Raw genomic sequence first — 22,046 nt, forward strand, 5'->3', positions numbered from 1 at the left:
ACATTAAAAAAATGTTTTGTTTTGTTTTTAAATAAACATTAAAAAAATGTTTTGTTTTGTTTTTAAATAAAAAAAGGTCAAACACCGGCCTTTTCACTTGTGCCCTGGGCTCCAGGGTACAAACACCCTCTACGAGTCCTCACCCTGGGAACACAACACAGCAAAGATCACACATCTTCTCTGGTCACACGTTTTCCAGCTAGCACCTCATTTATCTGGTCACCTGCATCACACAATCTGTGAAATACCTGTCATTCTATTCCTCGCCTTCAATATCTCCTCATCCCTCTCAGCGAGGCTTTGGTCCTCACCATCCCGCTGGTGGTGCTCTTGTCCAGTGGCCATGGCCTCCCCGTTGCCAAATCCAACCATCATTCCCTGTTTTCATCTCACTCACCTCCCGGGGAGCAAACCGCACAGTTGATCATTCTCTCCTTCTCAAAACATGTTTTTCTTCCAAAGACTTGTGGTTTTTCTCCCTTCTCTCCTTCTGAGTCTCCCTTCTCCTCCTGTCCATGGTCACCTATGTTGGAGGGCCCTAGGACTCAGTTGTCAGACTTCAATCTATACACTCCCTGTGTGAGCTCATTCAGAGTTATTTAAAATATTTTCTACATGCAGATGAAGGCCAAAGTCACATCTTTAGCTCCAGTCTGTCTCCTGGGGTCCAGAAGCATTTATCCACCTACCCGTGTAATTTCTCTATCAGGATCGTCTCTGGTCAGGATGCCTAGGTTTGTATCCTTATCTGTGAAATGGAGATGATAATACTTAACTGGGTTACTTAGAACAGTGCGGACACAAAGTAAGTACTCAAAAAATACCCTATTTGTTTACTTGTTTAAATTACCGACTAAAAGTTAGAAGGAACCTTGTGTGTGTGTGTGTGTCTAAGTCTACACTAAGTCTACGATGAATTCCAAAGGCCTAGAACAGCCCTTGGCATCTAGAAAGGAGCTGGATGTTGATTAAGTGAAGGGATGAATGAATGAATCCATTTCTTCAAACAGCGGTGCAGGGGCGCCTGGGTGGCGCAGTCGGTTAAGCGTCCGACTTCAGCCAGGTCACGATCTCGCGGTCTGTGAGTTCGAGCCCCGCGTCAGGCTCTGGGCTGATGGCTCGGAGCCTGGAGCCTGTTTCCGATTCTGTGTCTCCCTCTCTCTCTGCCCCTTCCCCGTTCATGCTCTGTCTCTCTCTGTCCCAAAAATAAATAAAAAACGTTGAAAAAAAAAATTAAAAAAAAAAAAAAACAGCGGTGCATTCCACTATGCTTTGACTGGAGGCATCATCTGTGGCCTTTTTCCACCTCCCTGACACAGTATCTTTGGAATCTCTTTTCTTATTGACCAAGTGTGGCATTTTTGCCTTTGGTATATGACAGTGTGCAGAATGCCCTGTTTCGTTTCTTTTAAAGTGTGAAATAGAGTTTTTTGTTCAAGCCCATAAATAAGTGCTTTTTCATTTTCACTCAGTTTTACCAGTGCTTTGTAGAAACCTAGAAGGAAGTTCTATTATGTAAAATATCTCTGTACATCTATAGGTGGAGCTGTATCTATATATGACACGAATAGATTTGACAGCTTAAAAGGGGGGTCCGGAATCGGAGGTGAATAAGGGGATTAGCAAGATTTTGCTGAAGGAGTGTAGACAAGTGCTGGGTCAAAGTTTACACAAACCCGCAGTGGCATAGTGAGGCTCTGGCCTGTAGCCCCGCCCCGCACTCAGGCACCGCCCCCTTTACTCCACCCCGCCCCTTGCTCCGCCCACACCTGTGATCTGGCCGCGCCCTGAAGATACCCAGGTCCCTCCCTGCCTGCACTCTGGCCCAGCTCAGTCCGCATTCCGGCCCCGCCCCGCATCCCACCCAGTCTCCACCTCCACCCTGCCCCACACGGCTGCTGGGGCGCCTCGGTCCCGCGCTCTGGCCCCGCCCCACACCTTGACCCGGCCCCTGCCTGACCAACCCTGCGCACTGGCCCTACCCCATCTCTCAACCCCGTCTGCGCTCCCGCCAGGCCAGAGCTCCTACCCCACCCCGTGATCCAGCTCCGCCCAGCTCGGCCCTTCCTTGCATCCCGGCCCAGCCCAGTCCAGGCCCTGCCCCACATCTCGGCCCTGCCCAGCCCTTGGCCCCGCCCCATGCTCCCCTTCCCCACCCTGCTCCTCGGCACCGCCCGCACCTCGGCCCCGCCCCATGCCCCAGCCCCGCCCTGCCCTCGGTCCCGCCCTGCCCTCAGTACCCACCCCCTGCCAACCCCGTGCTCCGGCTCCGCCCTGATCCCCGGCCCCGCCCCACATCTCGGCCCCTCCCTGCGTCCCGGCTAGGTCTTGCTCTGCTTGGAGAAGAGCTCCGTTGCACGGGGAACGGTCTGCAGGACCAGGAGCTCCCGTGGCCCGAACCCTCTGGCCCGGGTGGCCGCTGCGGCCCGAACAGCTTGGCGAGGAAAGATGGCCGCCCTGACGACGGTCGTGGTGGCCGCGGCGGCCACCGCGGTAGCCGGGGCTGTGGCGGGGGCGGGCGCGGCCACCGGGAGCGGCATGGGAGCAGCGGCGGTGCCGCAACAGGTAAATCGAGGAGGGCCGGAAGCCTCTCTGGCGGCGAGCGTGGGCCCGAGGGGATGTGGGTGCCGGGGGCGGGACGGGGACCCGGCCCTCGCCGAACAGGTGTCCTAGGCGGCACGGTCCCCGAGGCGGGAGGCGCGGTGTTAGCCTCCCTTTGCTCGCGGTCTGGCCCACGCCGGGCGTTGTGCGCTTTTGGCGTGTGCGTTTATCTGCTTTTACAGAGCTACCTCCATGTGGTTTCGGAGTCGAGGGAAGATCTGGGTGGAAGCCCTGGCTCTGCCTCTCTTAGCCCTGTGAGGGAAACATATTCTCTCCGCGACTCAGTGCCTTCTCGAAAAACGTTCTGGTCATTGCATCTTACCGAGCAGTAGTCCTTATGTGTGGGAAGGCCCTCGCACAGTGCTTGGTTGGAGAGAGATTCGGTGCCAAGTAATTGGTGGCTGCTTTGTTATTGTACCTGCGCCGGGAATACAAGGAGGAATAAATATGGGGTGGTCCGAGGCAGATGTGTTTCCAGAGATCTGCATATAGGACCCCTTTCTCTGCAGTGAGGACCAGAGGGTCCTCGGGAATTATTGGATCCAATTGCTTAAGCCAAAGCCCTTAACTGCGCTCGTTCTCTCACAGCCCACACCCAAAAGCATGGGCAGTTCCTCCATATTCTAGCTGCGGAATAAATCCAGAATCCCACTCTTAACACCTCCAGTGCCACTGCCCTTGTCCCCACCATCATTTCTCCCTGGCTGAAATACTTTCCTAATTGTTTTGTGTTCTAACAGCCTTGCCTTCCTAAAGTATTTTCAACAGCCAGGGCGATTCAGTCCAATAATGACATTCTTCTGCTCAGAACCCTCATAGTAAAAGCCAAGGTCCTTATCATTGTCTACAGGGCCCATGAGTTACCCCCACCATCTCCCTTCTCTTCTTCTTCTCTGGACTTCTTCTCCAGTCCCCTGCTGTGAGTTGGCTGCAGCCATCCTGGCCTCCTGGTTGTCCCTCAGACATTCCTAGCACTCTCCTACTTTATAACCTTTGTAATTGCTATTCCCTCTGTTTGGAATGCTGTTCCCGGTCTGTTCTATGGCTAACTGTGTTCCTTCCAGGTAACTCTGTTCAGATGCCATCAGCTCAGTGATTCTTTTCATAACCTCCCGAAACCGAATCTCTTTAGTTAGCATATGACCTATTCCCTTTCCTGGTTTTATTTTGCTCCATGGCCCTTATTACCGTATGCTACCTTACATATTTTCATTTTTCTCCACACGTCCGCCCCCACTGTGGGAACGTAAGCTGTATGAGGGCAGAAACTTTTGGAAGTTTTATTCACTATTGTGTTCCCAGGTCCACTATCGTGTGTAGTCCTGGAACATAGTAGGCACTCCCTAAATATTTGAGGATCGATCCAAAACTGAGGGAAGGCTGTTGTGAGCTGAAGACAGGTACCATCATTTTCTTCCTCTAAGGAAATACAGCGATTATCTGTCTTTACTTGTATAAGCTCAGGAAATTCCACCTCAGGCAAATGTTTTCACACAGCAATTCTGTTTATTATTCTAACTCTGGCCCAGAGATCTCGGCGGGGGGGGGGGGGGGGGGGGGGAGGATGTAAAATTTATAAAAATACATAACACAGAAAATATTTATTGAATAATTTTTAAAAATTTGTTTCATGTGTGATCCTAGTAGTGTAGCCATCTTGCTGGCTTTTTCCATGAAATCTTTCTGGCTCATTCTAGTTCAAAGTGATTTGTTCTCTAAATTCTTATAACCATGTTTTGCCTCCTGATTTGCATTTTTCACAAGTTGCCTAATATTGTTAATTGATGAACCTTTTTATCACGCTACCATGATGATCCCCAGAGATTTGCCTTTCCAGGGGTTGGATCAGAGTCACCTGTGGAGCTGTTTCAGGTGTTTTATTTGTTCCCAACATTTAGCAACATCTTAAGACATTTTTGGTTGTCACACCGGGGTGGGTGTTGTGTGTACTACTAGTGGGTAGAGGCCAAAGGACAGCCCCCACCCCCACGCCCAAACGAAAAATTGTCTAGTCCAAAATGTCAGTGTTGAAGTTGAGACACCCTGCTTTATATGCTCTCATCACTTGGGGGAAGGGTAGAGCCTCACAGTTGATGATGACAGCACTGATAGAGTAGAAACCAAGGGTGTTTGGACTTTTAAAAAGGAATTACGGTCACTGCCGTACCAAATTGTGAGGTTTTGGAGGATTTTAATTATGTGTTATCCATCTTTGTACTTCCCTCAGTGTAACACACACGTACCTATGCACGCAGATTCTCAGCCTAACACTGAACTTGAATATTTGTCATATGATTAAGTGAATGAATATTTCTAGTGACTCTAATAGTAAAACCAACTAATGCTTTCTTGAAGAGACATAATTTTCCCAATAACAACCTCATGATGTAGGAGAGGTTCACTTAAATATCTAAAATTCCTCTCTGGGTCCGTTAGGGCTGCCGTGGCAAAATACCACAGACTGCGTGGTTTCAACAACAGAAATTACTTTCCTCACAATTGTGGAGGCCAGAAGTCCAAGATCAAGGTACCACCAGTATTGGTTTCTGGTGTGAGCTCTTTTCTTGGCTTGTAGACAGCTGCCTTCTCATGTGTCCTTACATGGCCTTTCCTCTGTGCACATGCAGTGACAGAGAGAGATCACCAATGTCTCTTCCTCTTTCTTTTTTTTTTTTTTTTTTTAAGTATTTTTAAATGTTTATTTTTGAGACACAGAGCATGAGCGGGGGTAGAAGCAGAGAGAGAGTGAGAGAGACACGGAATCTGAAGCAGGCTCCAGGCTCTGAACTGTCAGCACAGAGCCTGATGCGATGCTCGAACCCACGAACCGCGAGATCATGACCTGAGCTGAAGTCAAACACTCAACCAAGACACCCAGGCGCCCTGGTCTCTTCCTCTTCTTATAAAGACACTAGTCCTTTTGGAATAGGACCCCAACCTTATGATCTCATTTAACTTTAATTACCTCCTCAAAGGCCTTATCTCCAAATACAGTCACAAAGGGGGTTAGGGCTCCACTATATGAATTTAGGAGAGAAATAAGTCAGTCCATAATGGTTCCTTTACGTTATTTTGGAGAAATTCTCTTTGAAGTTTTAGAAACGGTTTGTATCGTACTTTATTCTACAACCTCCTTAGGGTGTGGAACCCTATAAATTTCTTACCCATAACAAAAAGTAATAATGTCACCTGTCTATCCTTTCTAATATCTGTATATTATTTCTTGATAATCCTCACCAATGCCTTTCAGCATCTGTCTACCCTCCTCTCAAATGCCGTTTCCCTCTTAATCAGTTTAATAGTCGAATGATGAGTTTTTAAAGGTATCTGTAACAGTATCACACTAGCATATGTCTCTGCTTTTACCAGGAAAGGGCTGTGTCTTCTGTTTTGTTTTGTTTCTTCAGTGACCTTCCCTCTGATGGCCTAAACATTATGGCCTTTGGCTGCTTGGAGTAGTCCTTTGGTAAGAAGCACATTCCTTCTCTGACTTTAAATGATTACTCAAAAGGGATTTCCTCTAGATAATCACACACATGCTGGGCACCTGGGTAGCTCAGTCTGTTGAGCTTCTGACTCTTGATCTCGGCTCAGGTCGTGATCTCACTGTTTGTGGAATGAAGCCCGCCCCCCCCCCCCCAACTCCATTGGGTTCTGTGCTGGCAGTGCCAAGCCTGCTTGAGATTCTCATTCTGTTTCTGCCCTTCCCCTGTTCGCATTTGCACACTCTGTTTCTCAAAATAAATAAATAAACTTTTTTTTTTAAATTTTTTAATGTTTATTTACTTTTGAGAGAGACAGAGACAGAGACAGAGATGAGTCAGGGAGGGAGAGAGGGAGACACAGAATCCAAAGCAGGCTCCAGGCTCTGAGCTGTCAGCACAGAGCCCAACATGGGGCTGTAACTCACGGAACACGAGATCATGACCTGAGCTGAAGTCAGATGCTTAACCGACTGAGCCACCCAGGTGCCCTAAATAAATAAACTTAAAAAAAAAAAACCTTAAAAAGGAGCACCTGAGTGGCTCAGTTGGTTAAGCGTCTGACTTCAGCTTAGGTCATGATCTTGTGGTTTATGAGTTTGAGCCCCACATCGGGCTCTGTGCTGACACCTCAGAGCCTGGAGCCTGCTTAGGATTCTGTGTCTCCCTCTCTCTTTACCCCTCCCCTTGCTCGCCCTCTGTCTTTTTCTCTTTCTCTCAAAAATAAATAAACGTTAAAAAAAATCTTAAAAAAAAAAAAGAAAGAAGAGAAAATCACACACATGCATAGGGTTATGTCCATGTTCAGGTGTGGTAGGCTGAATCTTGGCTCTCCAAGGACATTCACATTCTAATCCCCAGTACTTGTGACTATGTGACCTTACATGGTAAAAGGGACTTGGCAGATGTGATTGAATTACTGATCTTAAAATGGGGAGATTATCCCGGATTAAATGGTTGAGCCTAATGTGTTCACCAGGGTCCTTATAACAGGAATGTAGAAGGACCAGAGCCAGCAGTAGGAGATGTGACAGTGGAAGCAAGAGGAAGAAGTGACGTGAGAAAGTGGCATGAGCCAAGGCTGAAGGTAGCTTTTAAGGACCTAAAGGAAGTATGGAAGTAGACTTTCCTCTGAAGCCTTCCAGGAGGAACACAAACTTGTCCACACCTTAATTATACACTTGGCCTCCAGAACTGGAAGAGAATAAATTTGTGTTAAGCCAGGGAGGTTGTGTGAAAGTGATTCGTGGTGAGCTGTTACAGTAGCAGTAGGAAACTAATACACCAGGGAAGGGCGTGAGAAGGCCCTACGCTTTCATTGTTGGCCAACCTTGAAGCTCCGTGCAGGTGACAAGTGAAGACTAAGGTTGACTTGTAAACTCTCCGTCTGAGGGGTGACAGTATGTCCTGCCACGCACACAGACCGCCTCAGCAAAGGCTGGGAGGCAAACTGGTTCATGGCATCTAGGAAACATTCTGACCAGTCAACTGTCAGGTGACAGCTGAGCTAACTGCCTCACAGAGTACAGACTTCACAGGATTACTTCAGGAAGGTGACTAAACAAAGGGCAACAACAACACATGTTAGGCATGGAAGAAAATCTCATATTCAGAGCTACCAAATAATACATTTTTTAAAAGTCAAGGGGTTTTGTGTTTTGTTTTGTTTTGTTTTACCAAAATGACATTTCTAGTGGAATGAAAAGAAATTGATAAGTATTTGGAATGAAAAGAAATTGACAAATATTTGGAATGAGAAGAAATTGACAAATATTTCATGAAGAAAACACGTTTAAAAATATTTAGGCTTCTCATTCATAAATATGGTAGCTTTTTTTTCATTTCCTAAAAAAAAAAATCTACTTTTAATTTTAAGTATATTTTAACATCCTTTTATAGTTTTCTTCATATAGATTTTATATATTTTTATTAAGTTAATTCCTAATGGTTTTTTCTTGCTGTTAATAGGATATTTATATCCTATTCTCTCCAAAGTTACTCTTTTCTTTTTTTTCTCTTTCTTTCTTTCTTTCTTTCTTAAAAAAAATTACATCCAAGTTAGTTAGCATATGGTGCAACACTGATTTCAGGAGCAGATTCCTTAATGCCTCTTACCCATTTAGCCCATCCCTCTCCCACAACCCCTCCATTAACCCTCTGTTTGTTCTCCATATTTAAGAATCTCTTATGTTTTTGTCCCTCTCCCTGTTTTTATATATTTTTTGCTTCCCTTTCCCTGTATTCATCTGTTCTGTGTTATAAAGTCCTCATATGAGTGAAGTCATATGATATTTGTCTTTCTCTGACTAATATCACCTAGCATGATACCCTCTGGTTCCATCCACATAGTTGTAAATGGAAAGTCAAGGTTTTTTTTTTTAATGTTTATTTATTTTGAGAGAGAGAGAGAATGTATGCAAGTTGGGGAGGGGCAATGAGAGAGGGAGAGAGAGAATCCCAAGCAGGATCCAGTTCAGTGAGGAGCCCATGGCAGGACTCGATCTCTTGACTGTGAGATCACCACCCGAGCCCATATCAAGAGTTGGGATGCTCAGCTGACTGAGCCACCCAGGTACCCCTAAACGTGAAGTTTTTAACAAAAAAAATTATGAGACATGCAAAGGAAAACTAGATAAAATAATAGACAAAGACTTTTATTTTTTTTTTATTTTATTTTTTTTTTAATTTTTTTAACGTTTATTTATCTTTGAGACAGAGAGAGACAGAGCATGAACAGGGGAGGGGCAGAGAGAGAGGGAAACACAGAATCTGAAACAGGCTCCAGGCTCTGAGCTGTCAGCACAGAGCCCGACGCGGGGCTCGAACCCACGGAGTGTGAGATCATGACCTGAGCCGAAGTTGGACGCTCAACCAACCAAGCCACCCAGGCGCCCCGACAAAGACTTTTAAATAAGCAGTTTCATTTATTTCTTTTTTATTTTTAAGTATAATTTATTGTTAAATTGACTTCCATACAGCACCTAGTGCTCATCCCAACAAGTGCCCTCCTCAATGCCCATCACCCACTTTCCCCTCTCCCCCACCCCCCCATCAACCCTTAGTTTTTTTCTCATAAGAGTTTCTTATGGTTTGCCTCCCTCCCTCTCTGTTTGTAACTTTTTTCCCTCTTCCCTTTCCCCATGGTTTTCTGTTAATTAAATAAGCAGTTTTAAATTGTTCAAAAAACTAAAGGAAACCATGGCTATAGAACTAAAAGAAAGTATGACGATGATATCTCACCAAATTAAAAATACCTATAAAGAGATTTAAATTGTTTAAAAAAATTAAATAGAAATTCTGGAGTTAAAAAGTATACACCGACGGGGCTGAACATCAGATTTGAACTGGCAGAAGAAAGAGGAAATGTGAAGATAGGTCAATTCAGATTATCCAGACTAAGGAACAGAAGGAAAAAAGAAGAAAAGTGAAAGAGCTTCAGAGCCCCATGAAACACTATGAAGGTTGGACTGAGAGTCTCAGAAGGAGAAGAGAGAAATGGGGAGGGGCAGAATATTTGAAGAAATAATGGCTGAAAACTCCCCAAATTTGATGAAAAATATTCTACGTATTTTAGAGCTTGATGAACTCTGAGTACATAATGAAATAATCAAAGAGATCATACCTAGACACACCATAATCAAACTGTTGAAAAACACAAAAAGAAAAAAATCTTGAAAGCACCAAAGGAGAAGCAACTGAACACATACAAGGAATCTTCAATGAGATTAACAGCTGACTTCTCATCAGAAACCTTGGATTCCAGAAGGCAGTAGCATGATGCAAAGTGCTGAAAGAAAAGGACTATCAGTCAAGAATTCTATGTCCACCAAAAGTATTCTCTAAAATGGAGAAATTGAGACATTCCCAGATAAACAAACTAACAGACTTCATTTCCAGCATATATGCCTTACAAGAAATATTAAAGGAAGTCTTTCAGACTGAAATAAAAAGACTACATAGAAATTCAAATCTACTTGAGGAAGATTATGAATAAAGAGTACTGGTGAAGTAAGTGGAGAGGTAAATATAGAAGTCAATATAAACATTTTTTTGTTTGTAACAAACTTTTTTCAGAAAATACAGGAGAGAGCATTTTTCAACTCATTGTGTGGGACCATTATGATTACCCTGATACACAATCAGGCAAAGACATTACAAGAAAGAAAATAACAGACTAGTATTTCTTAATACAGATGTGAATTCCCCAACAAAATATTATCGACCTAAATCTAACAACATACGAAAAGGATTATACACCATGGTCAAATGAGATTTGTTCCAGACATGCAAGGTTGGTTCAACATATGAAAATCAATCAGTGTGATAGAGTATAGTAATAGAATAAAGAACAAACCACATGATCATTTCAGTAGATTTAGAAAGAGCAATTGACAAGATCTGACACTTTTTCATGATAAAAAATATTCAACAAACTAGCAATAAAAGGGAACTCCTCAATCTGGTAAGGCATCTATAAAATGCCCACAGCTCACATAATACTTAATGACAAAGGATTAAAAGCTTCCCCCATAAGATCAGGAACAAGACAAGAATGTACATTCTCACCACTAATTCACTGGAGATTCTAGCAAGGGCAATTAGGCAAGAAAAACAAACTGGAAAGGAAGATGTGAAACTATTCGTATTTGCAGGTGACATGATTTTGTATATAAAAATTTTTAAAGAATTCATGTAAAGACTACTAGAGCAAATAAACAAATTCAGCAAGATTGAAGGATTAAAAAGCAGTCAACAAAAATCAGTTGTAATTCTATATGCTAGCAATGGACAGTTCAAAAATGCAAGTAAGAAAATAATTCCATTTACAGTAGTATCACAAGAAGAAAATACATAGGAATGAATTTAACAAAAGAAGTGCAAAACTTATACTCTGAAAACTGAAAAACATCGTTGAAAGAAAGTAAGGAAGACCTACATCATTGGCCATTTCAGGTTCATGAATATGAAGACTCAATATTGTTAAAATGGCAATACTCCCCAGATTGATTTACACAGTCAGTGCAATTCCTATGAAAATCTCTGTTGCTTTTTATGCATAAGTTGATAAACTGATCCTAAAATTCATATGGGAAATGCAAGGGATGCAAAATAGCCAAGACAGTCTTGAAGAACAAATTTGGAGGACTCCCTACTTTTGATTTCAAAACTTATTATGAAGCTTCAGTAATCAACTGAATGTAATGGTACTGGCATTAAAGAGAAGACATACAGATCAAAAAAAGAGTTAAGAGGTAAACTCTATTTTCAACAAGGGTGTCAAGATAATTCAATAAGGAAAGAAGGTGTTTTTCAGCAAGTGGTGTTGGGACAACTGGATATCCACATACACCATATGCAAAAATTAACTCAAAATAGATGAAAACTGAAATGTTAAGAGATAAAACTATACAACTCTTTAAAAAGGTGTAGGTGTGAGTCTTCATGACCTTTGTTTCTTCTATATGATATTGAATACACAAGCAAATACATTATCAAAACTGACAGCATTTGTGCTTTGAAGGATGTTATCAAGAAAATGGGGGGAAAATGTGCAAGTCTTTTGTCTGATAAGGATATATCCAGAATATATAAAGAATGTTTCCAACTCAACAATGAAAAGACAATCCAATTTTTAAAATGAGAAAGTAAAACGTAGAGTTACCATATGATCCAAAAATTCCCTTGCAAGGTGTATGCCCAGGAGAGGTAGAAAACATATTCATACTAAAACTTGTATACAAATGTTCATAGTAGCATTATTCATGTTGGCCAAATAGTGGAAGTAGCCCGTTACCCATCAACTGATGAGTAGATAAACAAAATATGGTAGATCCATATAATAGAATATTATTCAGCCATAAAAAGGAATACAGTATAGATATATGGTACAGTGTGGGTAAATATTGAAAAGATGCTTTGTGAAAGAAGCCAGACACAAGAGGTTGCACATTGTATGATCCCATTTATATTAATTGTCCAGAACAGACAAATCCATGGAGTCAAAAATAGATTGAATGGTGGCCAGGGGCTTGTGGAAGACAGGTGGGCAGTGACTCCTAACGGGTATGGGGTTTCTTTTTGGTATGATGGAAATTTTCTGCACTTAGATAGTAGTGATGTTTGCACACATTTGTGAACATACTAAAAACCCTGAATTGTACACTTTAGATCGGTACACTGTATGGTAATTTGAACTATATCTCCACGAAAAAAATATTTCCTAAATTCTTTACTTTTGTTTTGTCTGCTGCTAGAAATGTAAAGGCTTGTTTCCTTTCTCTCTCATCTCCTACATCAATCTGTCAGCAATTCCTCTTGTTTATAGACCCAAAATGTATTTAGTTTTCTTCCTTTTATATCCGCCACCCCAGTGGTCCTAGACACCGCGGTTCCTCATCTGTATTGCTGCACCAGCTACCACCTCGATTCTTCTGCTTCCAGTCTTGCTTTACCTCCACCCCCACCTCCCACCAGTTTATTCTCCAAAAATGGCCAGAAAGAGTTTCTTAAAAAATTAAATGTATCATGGTATTCTGCTCAAAACCCTCCAGTAAACTCCAGAATCCACCCCCCACCCCCACCAAGTCACTTAAAATGCCAATGTGATATACCTGCCCGTCTACCTTCATCTTGTACCAAGCTCTCCATCTTTTCTGATATCAGGTTGCCCTTTCTCTGCTGAAACCAGCCGAGGTCTTTTCTTGCCCTGGGACTTTTTCACATTCTGGGCCTCGCCCTGGGACCTCTTTCGCTACTGGCTGGTTCCAGTCTTCAATGTCATCCCCCCAAATAGAACTTCTGTGGCCATTCTAATTCTAACTGAAAAAACAACCTTTTGACCCATTATCTCTATCTCAGTACTTTTTATTTCCTTAGTAGCACTTATTGCAATTGGTGATTTTTTTTTTTTTTTATTGCTTGTTTACTCTTTTCTTTTTAAATTTGTTTCCCTCACTAGACTTTAAGTCTGGGGCCATATTCATGTGGGTCATCATTGTTTCCCTGGTGTCTCGTGCACCACAGGTCACATCGTTAAGTGTTCAATATATATTGCTAAATGGCTGAATGGAAGAATTAGATCTTTCTGTAGGAATCCCTGGAGACTTAACATTTCCTACTCAGTAATTCAGCATTTTAAGGTAAGATATTCCTTCTTCCACAAAATATATTTCTGAAAATTAAATAAGATCAGCCCCCAAGTTATCCCCTGAGAGAAACTTCATTATTGACGTTATGTCTCTGAAAGAAACTCTGCCTTCACCTCTTACCCTAAATTTGGTTTTGTTCTCCACGTAGAACGATAGCTGTCTTGGTACTTCAGGTGGGATTCGTCCTTTTCAGCTTCAAAACTGGAAGCAGAAAGTTAATCGGACAAAAAAAGCGGAGTTTATACGCACAGCAGAAAAACTAAAAAATCAGTAAGTATAAGAATGTTATCTTCAGTTAACATAACAAGCCATTTTATTGTGGACAGTCTAAAGTTAATTCTACTCCACCCAATCCCGTCCCACATTAAATTACAAAATTCGAGGCACCAGCTTTTTCAAAGATGAACAAGAAAAAGGCAGGAGGTATGAAGTACACAAATTGTTACAGACTGTTTAATATAAAGTTTAAGTAGAGCTATTTCAATTTCATCTACTATTTTGAATATGTGTATTTCAAGGGAAACAAAACATTTATTTCTTTAGATTGCACATATCGGGGGCACCTGGGTGGCTCAGTCGGTTAAGCATCTGACTTCTGCTCAGGTCATGATCTCGCAGTTCATGAGTTCGAGCCCCGTGTCAGGCTCTGTGCTGACAGCTTGGAGCCTGGAGTCTGCTTCAGATTCTGTGTCTCCACCTCTCTCTACCCCTTGCCTGCTCACACTCTCTCTCTCTCTCTCTCAAAAATAAACATTAACAAAAATTTTAGATTGCATACATCAATGCATTTTCATTTACCAATGTAAGCACTTGTTAAATAACTTGTAGGGAATCAATAATTTTAATGAAGAGTCTATACCCTGGAGTTACTTTTCTGGAAATGGCCTTTTAATTGGTCTCCCTCCCTCAGTCTCCCCTTTCAGATCCATCCTGCACATCATGAGTAGGGTCCTTGACAAGTTGCCATTTATTTTAATTTTTAGTGTATGTGTAGTATTTCTTTAAATGGCCAGTGACATATATTGAATGGTCAACATTGTCAGCAGCTCCATGATATGATAAATATTGCGAAGAATGATCAAAAGAATTAGAACTCATAATGCCCGGCCCTACCCTGCAGTTGAGAGCTTTATATAAACCCTGCTTTGAATTTGTATAGTATCTATTTGGTAAGGAATCAGGAGATATAGAGCCTGTTGTACAGAATGGTCTTTGGACCAAAATTAGTGGCAGTTCTCTGTTTAGAAATTCTGCCAACAAAAAAGTATACTGTTTGAATTTTGAAACGTTATACCATATGTAGCTTTGGAAGTTTGAATTCACCCTGCGTTTATGTAGTACTTCTATTTTTAATACTCAGAATTTGAGAAAATACAATTTCATTTTATTTTTTATTTTATTTCTAAAATGCATGACTTTATTTTATTTTATTTTTTTACTTTATTTTGAGAAGGGGGTGGGGATCCCAAGCAGGCTCCAAGCTGACAGTGCAGAGCCCGATGCGGGTTCGATCTCACGAACCATAAGATCATGACCTGAGCTGAAACCAAGAGTTGGATGCTTAACCGACTGAACCACCCAGGTACCCCTAAAATGCATGGATTTAGATACAACCGGACTCTAGGATAGGAGTCTGGCTTATGTTTCCCTCTAGATACAGGATAAACCATCAAGTGGTTAAGGGCCCTATCTATAGCAAACCAGTGTAGATAAATGCCAGTGTAGATACCTCGTTTATGAGTATGTGTTGGTTTTACAGCTCCACTTCGGCTTTCTTCATTTTGTTGTAAGGTTTTGGAAAAAGTCACGGAAAGGGTATTAGGAAAATCCATTGGTAGAGTGTCTATCTCTAGCCAACAATTTTCACTGAATACAAAAAAACCAAAGACAGTTTATCATAATACAAATCTGTTCTGTTTTTGGCACAGGTAATGCATTCACATGGTTCACAAATGAACGTATATCAAAGGGTACACAGTGGAAAGTCTCTGTTTCACCCTGGACCCCAGCCACCTACTTCTTCCTTCAGACAGCCACTAGTTTTAGTTTCTTGTGTATCCTTCCACAGAAGTTTTATATGCTAGAAGGAAATAAAAATACATATTCAGATGTTTCCTTTTTTATGTAAATGGTAGCATGATGCACACACTAGTCTGCATCTTGTTTTGCTTTTTTTTTTTTTAAGACTGCATCTAAGATACCTAGGAATTGTTGATTTTTATGAGACATGATAATGGTGTTATAGTTAAGTCTAATATTCATAATCTCCCGAGAGACACACTGAAGTATGCTGGGGTGAGATTACATAATGTAGTGGATTTACTTCAGAAGGCTTAAGTAAAAAAAAAGAGAGAGGAGCGGGGAGGGAGAGAGAGAGAGATTACAAGGAAAAAGAGCCAGGTGAACCAAGAAAGGTAACATCGTCCAATCAGAGTGATGTGAGGGAATGCGAAGGGAGACATTCCAGCCTCTCTACTTTGGGACATGTCTAACATTTGGCTGTAAAAACCTTTGATGGAAGAAGAGTGGATCTTGGAGTTCTTTCCCTATCAGCATACAGAACACAGTACTGCTTCGTGGTATTCCTGGGCACAAGGTCCGCCCCCCCCCCCCCCCCCCCACCATAATTGATTTAACTTGCCCCATAGCAGTGGACATTTAGGTTATATTCAGTCTTCCTTCATCATAACCATTCACCGTAGCTGCATGGGTCCACGCTGTTTTGCATATGAGTGAATATATCTTTAGGAAAAACTCCTAGAGGTAGAAATGCTGAGTCAAAGCCACATGGGTTTGCAGATGTAATAAATACTGCTAAATTGCCCTCCATAGCAATTTGCAATTCCACCAATAATGTGTGAGAGGACCTATTTCCCCACAGTTTTAGCAACAGAGTATATTACTTACACCCATGATTTTTTGCCAATCTGATAAGTGTACGCTGTTACCGTGTTATAGTTTAAGTTTGTGTTTCTCCTACTGTGAGTGAGGTTGAGCATCTTTTCATGTGTCTAGCTATTTGTCTCCATTAGTACATTTTGAATGTCTTTGTAGGTGAATATTTCTAATCCAGGAATGGCAAAACATAACTTGCTATCATAGCGTATCCTGTGTCCATGCAGACATTTCTAGATGATGGTATAATTTCCCCCACCTGCAACCAGAGCCGAGGTGGGCTTCTCAGCACAAGACTCCAGTAACCACCGTCAGTCCTTTAGAGTTCATGTGTAGACCGAGATCCATCTGACATCTCTCTTCTACCTGTTACTTCCTCTCCCATACCCACATACTACGGTGTGATCTTCTTAGCCGTGGGGGCAGCTGGGTAGGGCCCAGGGCAGTCTCATCTGTTTACCCCACTGCACCTTATAAATATTTAACTTTTTTTTAATGGATGGCAAAATGGAGAATCTTGGGAAGCTCTCCCTTAAATAGTTGCCCCTCACATTGTATGAAATTAAGTCAATGGCTGGAGACCTTCCACCATTCATTCGATACAGGATTACTGAAGAAGAGCTTGTGTTAATTTCTGGGAGAAAGAAAACAGGTGTTGAGAAAATAAATGTCTGTCTAACCAGAAAATCTTCTTGCTAGTATTTGTTTTGTCTCACTCCGGGGTTCAAACTAATACTAGAATTGCTTACTTACTGGTAGATGGGCTAAATCCAAGGACCAAAGATGACACAGAAGAACCTTTGAAGTCAATGTAGACAATATCCCTAAATATACTAAAATTCCTATCTATGTAGATGGTTTGCCTCCTGAAATTTTATTTTTATTAATTATATTAATGTCTTCCATTTCCATGTTATATTTCTACTGCCTGCCCTCGTGTAATATAATCACAGCCCTATTTAGGTAGTAGAGAGCTGTCATGATTCACATTTTAGTGATAAGGAGGTTCACCTCAGGTGAGGTTAAAGGTATTGATTCAGTTTACAAAAGCTAACTGTATCTCCCTATTGAAAGCAGCCATCAGCAATGGTGGTCATTTTCAGGTTACAGTGAGATTGAGTTGGAATCAAGAGCCAAATAGCTATTATATTTTTATTTATTTATTTATTTAATTTATTTATTTACTTATTTTTTAAAATGTTTATTCATTTTTAAGAGAGCGAGTGGGGGAGGGAAAGAGAGAGAAAGAGGGACACAGAATCTGAGGCAGGCTCCAGGCTCAGATCTGTCAGCACAGAGCCCAACATTTGGCTCGAGCTCACGAACCGTGAGATCATGACCTGAGCCACAGTGGGACGCTCAACCGACTGAGCCACCCAGGTGCCCTGCTACTGCGTTTTTATACTTGATCTTAGCCAAAAGGCCGAAAAGCGATGCCCTGCTATTGTATCTTTAAAACAAGTCCATGACTGCCTTTTCTTAAACTCACATTTTATAATTTAAATAACAATTCAGATTACTTATGATTATGATTGAACTTGACTCTTTTCTAACTACTATTTTGACTCCTTAGCCTTATTAATTCTAGTAATCATATTTTGACTCTGTAGACGAATTAATCTGTCTGTGAGTACTGATTATAATGAGTGTCTTCATATTTTAAACAATTTAAAAGATATTTCAATCATATTTATGCCATTTGTTTCTTTTCTTAAAGAGTTATTAACATAGAAAAAGATAAACGCAGTCATTTCTACAACCAAAAATGTGACTTCAGAAGCGAGCAGAATATGCTGGAAGAATTGGAAAATAAACTGATCAACAGCAGGAAAACAGAAAGTAAGTTAAGCTCATGATGAACTACAACCTGTTGAGTAACATCAAGCTGTAGTTGTTTTACTTTGCCTTTGTGCATTGACTGTGTTACATTCTCTATGAAAGTACTTTCTAGTTGGTAATGTCTGTCTTTTAGGGATGTGTATTTATTTTCTCAGGTCACTATTTGGTCATTCGAACTAGATTGTTTTCTGTGTGTGTTTCTTTCTATGTAATAGGAAAAAGAGGGTTTTGGTTTTGGGTGGCCAAACCAGTTAAACGCCATTAAAATATCTTAAATGAAGGGAAATGGTTTTCCTCGGCTCTGATCTTTGCTCATCGCTCCGATACTGTCAACTGAGAAGTAAACAGCAGCAGCTGCAGAAGCTGTTCCTAGCAGCGGTGTGCAGTGGGCAAGTTACACAGCTGCTTAAACCTGAGTTTACTTGTCTGTGGCAGAAAACCTACCATTTCGGCCTCAGGGAGCTTCCTGTGCGTCCAATAAGACAATATATGAGAAAGTGCACAGTAAATATATTCTGCTGTTTGTTATGAATATTAATCATTGTTAACTGTGTACTAAGTATCCCCCTTAAAAAAGGATTTTACAGGGGCGCCTGGGTGCTTCAGTTGGTTAAGTGTCCGACTTCGGCTCAGGTCATGATCTCATGGTTTGTGAGTTTGAGCCCCACGTCGGGCTCTGTGCTGACAGCTCAGAGCCTAGAGCCTGCTTCGCATTCTGTGTTTCCCTCCTTCTCTGCCCCTCCCCTGCTCTCACTCTGTCTGTCTCTCCCAAAAATAAATAAAACATTAAAAAAAAAAGGAATTCTACAAAAATATCTTTTGTTGTAGACTTTATATATTGCAAAATCCTTATGTTGTAATAAAAAAATGCTTAGCATTGCATAAAGGAAAAAGTGGTTATCAACTAAGCTTTATAAAATATTAACACTTATATGAAGAGTAGACTGCTTATGGTATTCCTTTACAGTCAATTAAAAGAAATTATTAATAAATTTTTTCTTGCAGAATATAAGATTGCAGTGTTGTAAAAAGTCATCTTCTATCAGGTAGTAGCAAAAATCATTCTTCCTCCTCTGTCAGAATGACGGCAGGACCTAAGATAATTACCAAATGTTCAGTTCTCCTCTTTGATTCATGGAGAAATCTAAGCATCCTTAATTTAATATTTCTTACTTTCTCTCTCAGTTCTTTTATAGACTGAGAGACTGATATTTTTGTGTCTTTTTTTTTTCAATTTTTTTTAATGGTTATTTATTTTTGAGAGAGACAGAGACAGAATGCGAGTGGGTTAGGGGCAGAGAGAGAGGGAGACACAGAATCTGGAGCAGGCTCCAGGCTCTGAGCTGTCAGCACAGAGCCTGATGCGGGGGCTCAAACTCACGAACTGGGAGATCATGACTTGAGCTGAAGTCGGACGCTCAACTGACTGAGCCACCCAGGCGCCCCTGATATTTCTGTCTCTTAATCATACCATTACTAGAGTGTCTCCATACTGTGTGTTTCCTTTTTTTTTTTTTTTTTTTTGGGTAGGTTTCACACGTGGAGCCCAATGTGGGGCTTGAACTCACAGCCCTGAGATTAAGATCTGACCTGATATCAAGAGTCAGACGCTTAACTGACTAAGCCACCCAGGCACCCCTATGTACATTCCGATTTTTAAGGCAACTTTATTTGTATCTTTTCATTTCCCATTGTTATACCATTTTCCCCTTCTTTAGTTGTACTTTGGGCTTATCTAAGAGAGGAAGGAATGCATTACTTCAGTATAAGCATGTAGAAGTTTCTTCTTCCAATATTACAACTTAGAAGTAGTAAATACCTTTTCCTTGCCTGAAATATCACACTACAATTTTGGCCTGCATTTATGTACTATTGTAATTAATGGTTTGCCCATACATAATGTCAATTCCATAGTGAATAATTAAAAGATCATTTGCCCTGTGGCAGTGTCATTGTAGTTGATCCGACTATGGCAAAAACAAAACAATGGAACGCTTTCCTAGTACCTACACTTTGATGGAAAAGTTACCCGACCTAGAGCTGCAACCGTGAATGAATGAGACCCTATTAAATACACTGGATAAGTTTCTGATTTTATGGAACTCTTAGATTTTAGTAAAAAGTAGAAGAAACCAAAGTCACATATACACATGGTTTGTTTTGAATGTTAGCACTGGCTCTGGGCCTATGGGTAAACTTTTAAAAAACTAATTGGGGGGCACCTGGATGGTTCAGTCGGTTAAGCAGCCACTTTCAGCTCAGGTCATGTCTCACGGTTTGTGAGTTCAAGCCCCACGTTGGGCTCTGTGCTGAGTAGAGCCTGCTTGTGATTCTCTCTCTGCCTCTCTCTCTGCCCCTCCCCAACTTGTGCTTTCTCTCAAAATAAATAAAGTATAAGTAAATAAATACATAAAACCTAATTGGTTCTGAGGACTTTTGGACAGAGCTGTTTGATGGTTCATGCTCATTTGTGGGAAAGTTGCAAGAAAGTAAAGGGGAAGCACATAAAATACCCAAAGATGATAGACAATAAATAATAATATTAATTATATGAACATATGTCTGTGAATATATATTAGCCTAATAATTTAAATAAACATTAAAGTAAGGTTATTACTTCAGAGCGAAAATACAAAAGATGAATCCAGTCTTTCTGCTGCTGCTACAGAACATCTAAAAATGTCTGTGAGACCTTCATCTGCTTTCCAGGCTTTTTTTGTGGGCCTAGTGAGTGACTCCAGGCTAGTCCCGTGGTTGAGGTGGGCAAACGGTAGCGTAAATACCACTCCATGGCTGCTGGGCACCTCCTCAAAGTCATGGCTGGTGTTACATCACATGTATTATCAGCCCCTGTCTTGGAGGATGTGATTAGATAAAATTAATTCCCATTAGGAAGTTTGTCAGTGTTCGTAGAATTAATACTGGTTAGGCAGTTTTAATATGCCAACGATAGAGTTGAGATCAAATTCTATTTCCATAAATTATAACAAATTCAAAAAGAAAGAAAAAACTTTTTAAAAACAAAACACGACCACATCTAAGCTACTGTTCGCTGTGTTCATGTGTTCAGAGCAGTGTCCAATCACTCAATCCCCAAAGAGTTAAAAAAAGAGAGAGAAGGAACATTTCCTTTTATGGTAAGATTTAACCCATGGTGCTTTTAAATACTGGAGGAAATTGGGAGATGCTTTATTGATTTGTTTGTTTATTTATTTATTTGTTTAGAGTACTTAAAATGTTCAGGCTGTTTTGACACAAATAACCTTCTTTTGTCCATTATGTAATTGCACTTGGCTGTCTTTTACTAAGTGATGGTGATCAGTCTTACAACCACCTCTGTCGGTAAAGTACATACTTCTTCCTTATAGGAGCAAAAATCCAGCAACAATTGGCCAAAATACATAACAATGTAAAGAAACTTCAGCATCAGTTAAAAGATGTGAAGCCTACACCTGACTGTAAGTAAATTTAGATTTTATGTTCTGTCTTTTGTATTAGTGTTGCCTGTTGCTTGTTAGAATTGTTTGTATTTTCCTAATAAGCAGGTTTTCTGTTTGGCCTTAATGGAACTTGGCCCTACTTTATTGGTTAGGGATTAATAAAGATATATTAGGTAATTACTTCTAATATCTGGTGCTGATGTAATTGCTTTAAAATGCTATCACACCCTGGGGCACCTGGGTGGCTCACTTGGTTAAGCACTGGACTCTTGATTTCACCTCAGGTCATGATCCCATACTTGCGGGATCAAACCCCACATCGGGCTCTGCGCTGACAGTATGGAGCCTACTTGAAATTCTCTCTCCCTCTCTCTCTTCCCCCTCCTGGTTTCTGTCTGTGTGTCTCAAAATAAGTAAATAAACATTTTAAAAATGCTATCATAGGGGCGCCTAGGTGGCTCAGTCGGTTAAGCGGCCGACTTTGGCTCAGGTCATGATCTCGTGGTCCGTGAGTTCGAGCCCCGCGTCGGGCTCTGTGCTGACAGCTCAGAGCCTGGAGCCTGTTTCAGATTCTGTGTCTCCCTGTCTCTGACCCTCCCCCGTTCATGCTCTGTCTCTCTCTGTCTCAAGAATAAATAAAT

General features: G+C 41.3%; 1 protein-coding gene across 1 annotated transcript in view; it reads left to right on the forward strand.

Moving 5' to 3' along the window:
• Nucleotides 1–2,241: 2,241 nt before the first annotated feature.
• The window catches only part of CCDC112 (coiled-coil domain containing 112), a 31,063-nt gene continuing 11,258 nt past the window's right edge, over nt 2,242–22,046 (forward strand). Inside the window, exons 1-4 of the mRNA XM_060636344.3 lie at nt 2,242–2,565; nt 13,380–13,501; nt 17,844–17,965; nt 21,334–21,423. Of these exons, the coding sequence (XP_060492327.3) occupies nt 2,449–2,565; nt 13,380–13,501; nt 17,844–17,965; nt 21,334–21,423 (451 nt within the window). The 5' untranslated portion in view covers nt 2,242–2,448. The remainder of the gene's footprint in view (nt 2,566–13,379; nt 13,502–17,843; nt 17,966–21,333; nt 21,424–22,046) is intronic.

The sequence above is a fragment of the Panthera onca genome, chromosome A1 (genome assembly GCF_046562875.1).
Source record: "Panthera onca isolate mPanOnc1 chromosome A1, mPanOnc1 haplotype 2, whole genome shotgun sequence".
In the NCBI taxonomy this organism is placed as follows: Eukaryota; Metazoa; Chordata; class Mammalia; order Carnivora; family Felidae; genus Panthera; species Panthera onca.